Source organism: Electrophorus electricus, chromosome 9 (genome assembly GCF_013358815.1).
Source record: "Electrophorus electricus isolate fEleEle1 chromosome 9, fEleEle1.pri, whole genome shotgun sequence".
Lineage (NCBI taxonomy): Eukaryota > Metazoa > Chordata > Actinopteri > Gymnotiformes > Gymnotidae > Electrophorus > Electrophorus electricus.
The window spans coordinates 25,139,002-25,146,501 of NC_049543.1; the positions used below are offsets into that span (position 1 = coordinate 25,139,002).

The 7,500-nt window shown below is 44.5% G+C and overlaps 1 protein-coding gene across 5 annotated transcripts in view; it reads right to left on the reverse strand.

The window, feature by feature from the left end:
- The window catches only part of LOC113591681 (adhesion G protein-coupled receptor L3-like), a 234,625-nt gene that overhangs the window by 10,765 nt on the left and 216,360 nt on the right, over positions 1–7,500 (reverse strand). For 3 of the 5 annotated variants that reach the window (XM_035529972.1, XM_035529971.1, XM_035529970.1), the window contains exons 20-21: positions 6,357–6,525; positions 4,200–4,325 (exon numbers count right to left, since the gene is read on the reverse strand). In XM_035529972.1, coding sequence (XP_035385865.1) covers positions 4,200–4,325; positions 6,357–6,525 — 295 coding nt within the window. Of the gene's footprint in view, positions 1–3,936; positions 3,988–4,199; positions 4,326–6,356; positions 6,526–7,500 lie in introns of all 5 variants that reach the window. The other 2 variants (XM_035529968.1, XM_035529969.1) reach the window with 1 other exon arrangement.

Here is a 7,500-nt window from a genome sequence, read left to right on the forward strand (position 1 = left end):
CACACTACCTGTACTGCCACACACTCTAGAACACACTACCTGTACTGTGACATGTTCTAGAACACACTTCCTGTACTGCCACACACTCTAGAACACACTACATGTACTGTCACATGTTCTAGAACACACTACCTGTACTGCCACACTCTCTAGAACACACTGCTCAACTAAAGCCCTAAATTCTAGAACACAGTCAGCACTGACACTGTGCCTGTCTGAGTCACAGCCAGTGTGTGTGTAAGAACCACAGCGGTAGTCCTCAGGCAGAGGGTGAGGAGCACAGAGCTTTTGGATAAAACAACAAACACACCAAAATGTCGTTTGGAGAAACTTCATGCAGGGAATGCAGGGTGAGATCCACCATGATGAGGTATACACACAGATGCAAATAATTCTATATACAGCACACAGTACACTACACACACAGGATTCAGTTACATTTATGGCATTTAGCAGACGCTCTTATCCAGAGCCACTTACAAAAGTGCTTTGTCATTTCCTCATAGAACACATCCCAGTACAGTACAGCAGGTTAGAGTCCAACATACCAATGGACTAGAATAATGTAGAACTACAGGGATCAATTCAGATATGCAGAAGTGTGAAACACATATAAGAGCTATAACATACAACAATCAGTGTAATAAAGTAGTTATTCAACATAGGAGCAGTCAACATCATTGTAATAAACAATAAACAATACCCTACTAGCGTTTCAGTTATTCAGCATATGAGCAGGGTCAGAGGTCATTTAAATATTCCACAAATAAATGGACTGAAAGACTGCAAAGGGCCTCTGCTGTCCGGACAGCCAGCGTAAGTCTGTTCCATCTTGGAGCCAGGACAGAGAATGCTTGTCTCCATGAGACTTGAAGCCTAGTGTTTCATGCCAAACTGTACTTGAGGTTGGAAGTACTCGCGGTATGGATCGTGCTTTGACCTTTGACATCATGTATGGAGGGGCTGGTCCATGTTTGGGATTATATTTTATTTCACATCTCAGTTTTAATCTAGCATGTCCAAGTGTCAGGTGACTTTAATCCAGCGTGTCCAAGTGTCAGGTGACTTTAATCCATCTTGTCCAAGTGTCAGGTGACTTTAATCAGCATGTCTCAGACTTGCTAGACCACTCACACCACACAAGATTAATCCGTACCTCTCACGAGACCCACGAGACCTCACCGTGCCACCACCAACCAATCAAATCTCACGAATCACCAAACACGCGGCCATAACAGCCAGCAGACAGTTAGCTATCTTGTCCGTATTTGACTTGTTGCTGTGGCGTTAACTCATAAAAGCCTAAACATAAATAGCCGTGCCGTCCTGCTGCGTCACTTAGACAAGCCAGCAAGACGCACTCACGGTCAGATTAGCCCCTCCCCATAACGCACGCTGAAAACACCTGACCTTGAGAGGTGGGATTCATGGCCTGGGGCCATCTGTCCCGCTGATGCGGAGGTGTGAAGTCTCGGAACAGCAGAGATCCCTGACAACGTGCCTTATCCACACGTAAACATGCAACGCTCTCTCATGACAGCACACACACACACACACGGACCGTGCCTACGTCAGACCGAACATCTGGCTACAGTGGAGGGTTCTGACAAGGTTTGTCAAGAAACAAGAGAAAAGAACATTTAAACGGAAGATGTGTAGGAGGAACTGTCTATAGTGGCTAAGACGCTCCGTCCTTCAGAGAAAGCTGGAGGTAAACACTGCAATACGACACAATAAAACGCTTGAAACCTTCAAGCAAAAAAGGAAAAATTCAGCAACCTGGTTCTAAGGCTGTGAAACTGACGTATGGCAGGCTAACAATATTATGAATGTTTGTATGTATTGCCTGAGCTGAAATCTCGGTTTAAAGCAAAATACATACACTCTCACTCACGAGGAAATATTTATGTCTGAGCACAGAGCAGAACCGCTCACACGTTTACGGAGAGATTTCCTGTGAGATAAACCTCTTCTGGAAGGTTAAGCCTGTTTTTTCCCCTCTATCTGTAGAAAAATCTTCATAAAAAGTCTGGCCAGCTGAGGCTAAAAACAGCACAATAGCCAAAAAGTTCAATAATTCATCTTTGCCAAATGGTAGTAACAAAAACAAAGGTTGCTGTTTTTAAAGCTGTGATTTATTACTGCTCATTTGTGCAGACAGACACGCGTATATAAGATTCATGTCATCAGAATGCTGGCGTACACAGAAGGAGCAGCAACATCAGATACTGCTGTGAAGACGTTTCTCCTTGGCGGATTCTCTCGTATTCCTTAGCAAGAACTTCAAACATTTCAAACCTCCGGGCTGGCTCAAGCACTCCTGGTTCTCCGCACACCAGTGTCATGGGGTTTTTTACCGAGCTGGAGGTTTGTCGTTGCAGAGCCAAAGAATTCCTCGGCAAGAATCAAATGATGAGTTTCTGGAGCAGAACACGCTTCCTGATGCTGTATGCAACTTTAAACGTGTAAAAAACGTAACGTTTAAACTGAAGAGTAGACAGGCACCCGATGTAAAGATTAAAATACAGCTTCAGTTGAGGACAAACCAGACGCCCCCCCCAAACTGTAGAGGAGCATGCAGTCATTTAGATAACACTACTCATCTCACTGACATTTACAGGGACATGTGTAAACACACACACACACACACACACACACACACACACACACACACACACACAAGGTCATCACAGTTTGTTTGTGTTGCATGTTAGACACATGTCACATTTGTCTGCCGGCATCTCTGGAGATTACCCCTAAAAGTCTAAAGGTCAAACTTAAAACCTTGTCTCCATGGAAATACCCTGACCAGATACACTGTTGCCATGGCAATAGCATATTAAAGCTCAGATATGTAAAGCCAAGGTTTTGCATGAGACAAAGAACACATGATGGAAATCTCTCTCTCTCTCTCTACACGGTTATTCCAACCTTTTCATAGAATTGGCTGAAGCTAGCCGGAGTGACTGCATTTCCTGTTCTAGAGGAGAGAATAACCCCCCTTACTCACCCCAGAGAGAATAACCCCCCACTCTGAGAAGGGTTATTCCAGTGCCCCCTCACATCCTGTTCCACGGCAGGTGAAGACTATGAACCCACGCCAGACCCCCCATATCTCCCCACCACAGGGGGGACACCCAGCAAAACCCTACTGGACACAAAGCCTGTGATTACCAGGCTTCTGACCACCACCTTTCCGTGCTCCACCATGATTTGAAACCTGGCTTCAAACGCCAGTCCTGCTCGGAACGCCAGACCTGCTCTGCAACGTGCAGATTCGCTAACTAGTGTACATAATTCCCCAACACCCCAACCACAACAGTGACCCATTCACTGCACACCAACACCGTTACTGTCCGGTGATACAAGGGCAGTTTTATCGTATCATGGCAACAGAAAATACAGAAGAGGAAATGGGAAAGTGGCTGTGCGTGTTTATGCACAGCTGTTCAGGTGTAACGTACGCAGTGGTCCTCAACTCTGACCCCGACTCCAGTCCCGCAGGTATGCGGGTGTAACGACACGATGGTCAAGCCAAGTAAGTACTGTTCAGTTACCTTTCTGTGATTCCAGGACAAGATTCCAGGAATAGATTCCAGGACCGGATTCAGATTTGAAATTCTAAATGAAATTCCTCTAAGAGATGGTTTCTTAAGGATCGAGTTCCTTTGCATGCAGTTAAGGTAAGACATCTAAGCACCACACATGACCCGCCCCCGACATTAGCAGCAACATGCAGATGAGCGGGTCATGATGTAGCAGGCCACAAGACAAGAACAGCAACCAACATGAGGATAAGGAGCCGTGCGGCGTAAGCACAAGACAAACATGGTGATGCGTGTCGCATTATGGGAATGACGCACTTCTGCTTGGGCAGAGCAGGGAAGGGCGTTGGGAATGAATCGGATGTAGGAGATTATCGGAACAGAAAATTACTTGTTCGTAGTGTAACTGTGAGCAGTTTGTCATACAAGGTTGATGGTGGACCTTGTGATGAGACAGAGAAAAAGAGTACAGACAGACAGGGAGAAAGAGAGAAAATATAAACAACGTCTCGACAAAGTGTTGGTGTAAGTCATGCTAGTGAGGAGTTGTTAAGATGTGTGTGTTAAAGGCGTGTTTCCAGGGTCCGACAGGACCTTCCATACGATGTCTGCATGTATGTGGTGTATGTGGTGTGTTGGAGTGGCGCCCCCTACCTGAGAGCTGGCGGAGTAGCGTCCAGCTGGCCGTGAGGTGGAGTTTTTCCCTGAGCCCACGGACGAATCCACACTCTTCCCACTGTAGCAGTGAGTCCGCAGACACTTCCCATATTCCTTACGCACCTTCACGCATGCGCACGCGCGTGCACAGAGCACAAAACACATGGTGTGTTTACACAAACACACTAAATATAACTGGCAGATTATATTGGTTAAATTCCTTACAGGGCACAGAAAATAGGGGATGTGTCAGAATACAGTGAGACAGAGCTGGTGAGAAAAGGTGGTTTTAGTTTAGTTTACTCTATGTGGGAAGGTTTGTGTGTGTGTGTGTGTGTGTGTGTGTGTGTGTGTGTGTGTGTGTGTGTGTGTGTGTGCATTTATGTAGGTATGTAAATGTATGTGTGTGTCTGTGTTGTATGAATATGCATGTGTATGTTGTATGTATGTGTATATATATGTGTATGGATGTGTGTGTGTGTGTGTGTGTGTTATGATTTAAACATCTACTTTCTCATATATAAACTGGTTCCTCCTACTACTAATTCAGAAGCACTTTGCTCACACAGCTGATGAAGGACCTCTGACCTCTGTCCCAAACATCCTGTACCTCAGGACCTCAGACATTAATATGATAAGAGACTAGTAGGACGGTCCACAGAACTACTGCACTACTACAATGTTGAATATCTCTACATCTCTCACTACAGTATGCTGCACTTACACACCTGGAAGCTTCTTTGGAGATATTATATATATATATATATATATATATATATATATATATATATATATATATATATATATATATATATATATATAGCTTTGATTACGGCACGCATTCGCTGTGGCATCATTTCCACAAGCTTCTGCAATGTCACAATATTTATTTCTGTCCAGAGTTGCATTAATTTTTCCCCAAGATCTTGTATTGATGATGGAAGATTTGGAGCATTGCGCAACGTCTTCTCCAGCACATCCCAAAGATTCTCAATGGGGTTCAGGTCTGGACTCTATGGTGGCCAATCCATGTGTGAAAATGACGTCTCATGCTCCCTGATCCTCTCTTTCACAATTTGAGTCTAATGAATCCTGGCATTGTCATCTTGGAATATGCCCGTGCCATCAGGGAAGAAAAAATCCATTGATGGAATAACCTGGTCGTTCAGTATTTTCAGGTAGTCAGCTGACCTCATTCTTTGGGCACATAATGTTGCTGAACCAAGACCTGACCAACTGCAGTAACCCCAGATCATAGCACTGCCCCCACCGGCTTGTACAGTAGGCACTAGGCATGATGGGTGCATCACTTCAGCCGCCTCTCTTCTTACCCTGATGCGCCCATCACTCTGGAACAGGGTAAATCTGGACTCATCAGCCCACATGATCTTCTTCCATTGCTCCAGAGTCCAATCTTTATGCTCCCTAGCAAACTGAACCCATTTTTGCCAGTTAGCCTCACTGATAAGTGGTTTTCTTAAGGCTACACAGCTGTTTAGTCCCAATCCCTTGAGTTCCCTTCGCATTGTGCGTGTGGAAATGCTCTTACTTTCACTATTAAACATATCCATGAGTTCTACTGTTGTTTTTCTATGATTTGATATCACAATTATTCAAGATTTTTTTCTGACCACATTCCTTCCTCGAAGATGATGTTTTTCCACTGTCCTTCCACTTTTTAATAATGCGTTGGACAGTTCTTAACCCGATTTTAGTAGTTTCAACAATCTCCTTAGATGTTTTCTCTGCCTGATGCACGCCAATAATTTGACCCTTTTGAAACAGATTAACATCTTTTCCACAACCACAGGATGTCTTTCGACATGGTTGTTTTAACAAGTGAGAAGCTACTCACTGCATCAGTTAGGGTTAAATAACTTGTTGCCAGCTGAAACAATCACCCATGCAGTAATTATCCAATGGGAAGCTCTTACCTATTTGCTTAGTTAAATCCAGGTGGTGACCTTTTTTTGGCCAGGCAGTGTGTATATAAGCGATGGCGATGTAGAGATATTCAACATTGTAGTGCAGTACACAGAGTTTCCAGACAAACAGGACGTTTCAGACAAAGGACAGACAGAGGTCCTTCATCAGCTGTGCAAGCAAAGTGCTTCACATATATATATGTGTGTGTGTGTGTGTGTGTGTGTGTACCTTCTTCTGCAGGACACAGTGGAATATGAATATGAACATTCCCTGTAGTGAGTTGAAGACGCTGAACAGATACGCCATGATGACTGTGCTCTCATTCACATACATCAGCCCAAACGCCCAGGTGAGACCCAGCAGACACAACAGAGCTATCGCCCCAATCACCCACGACCTGGAACACACACACACACACACACAGACAAACAAGACACCCTTCAGAAACCAATCGAGAAAAATGACACTAAGGTGACATCATTTACACACTGCCATGCCAAAAGATGTGTATTCCTCACCAGATAGAGACTGAGATAGAGAGGAAGAGGAGGACAGAGAGACTGAGATAGAGACTGAGATAGAGAGGAAGAGGAGGACAGAGAGACTGAGATAGAGACTGAGATAGAGAGGAAGAGGAGGACAGAGAGACTGGGATAGAGACTGAGATAGAGAGGAAGAGGAGGACAGAGAGACTGAGCGAGAGGAAGAGGACAGAGAGACTGAGATAGAGACTGAGATAGAGAGGAAGAGGAGGACAGAGAGACTGAGATAGAGACTGAGATAGAGAGGAAGAGGAGGACAGAGAGACTGGGATAGAGACTGAGATAGAGAGGAAGAGGAGGACAGAGAGACTGAGCGAGAGGAAGAGGACAGAGAGACTGAGATAGAGACTGAGATAGAGAGGAAGAGGAGGACAGAGAGACTGAGATAGAGACTGTCACAGGGTTTTGGGGGTGTGACTTTTCATTTTTAATCCCATAAATAACATTTTTATTAACATTTAACATTTTTATTTTTCCATCACTGTATTACAAGATAGCAACAGAACAACATAAATTAAGATTAAAACCCCAATAATATACACAGACTAGATTTACAGTAAATGATGATCTGGATTCAAAAAGTCTTGTGAGAGTGACAGAGTGAGTGTGAGGAGAGAGACCGAGGCTGATCGAGGGGGAGAATGAAAGAGACAGAGATCGACTTTGTGAACGTATCTGCAATGTACCCGGGGTGAGAGAGAGTGAGCACATGAAAGAGAAAGACTGAGAGAGTGAGGGAGTGAAAGAGTGATGGGCAGGGTGGTTGTCAAGGTGATGGAAGGATAGAGGGCAGCAGACACAGTAGAGACCAAGCTGCCCTATTTACCCCT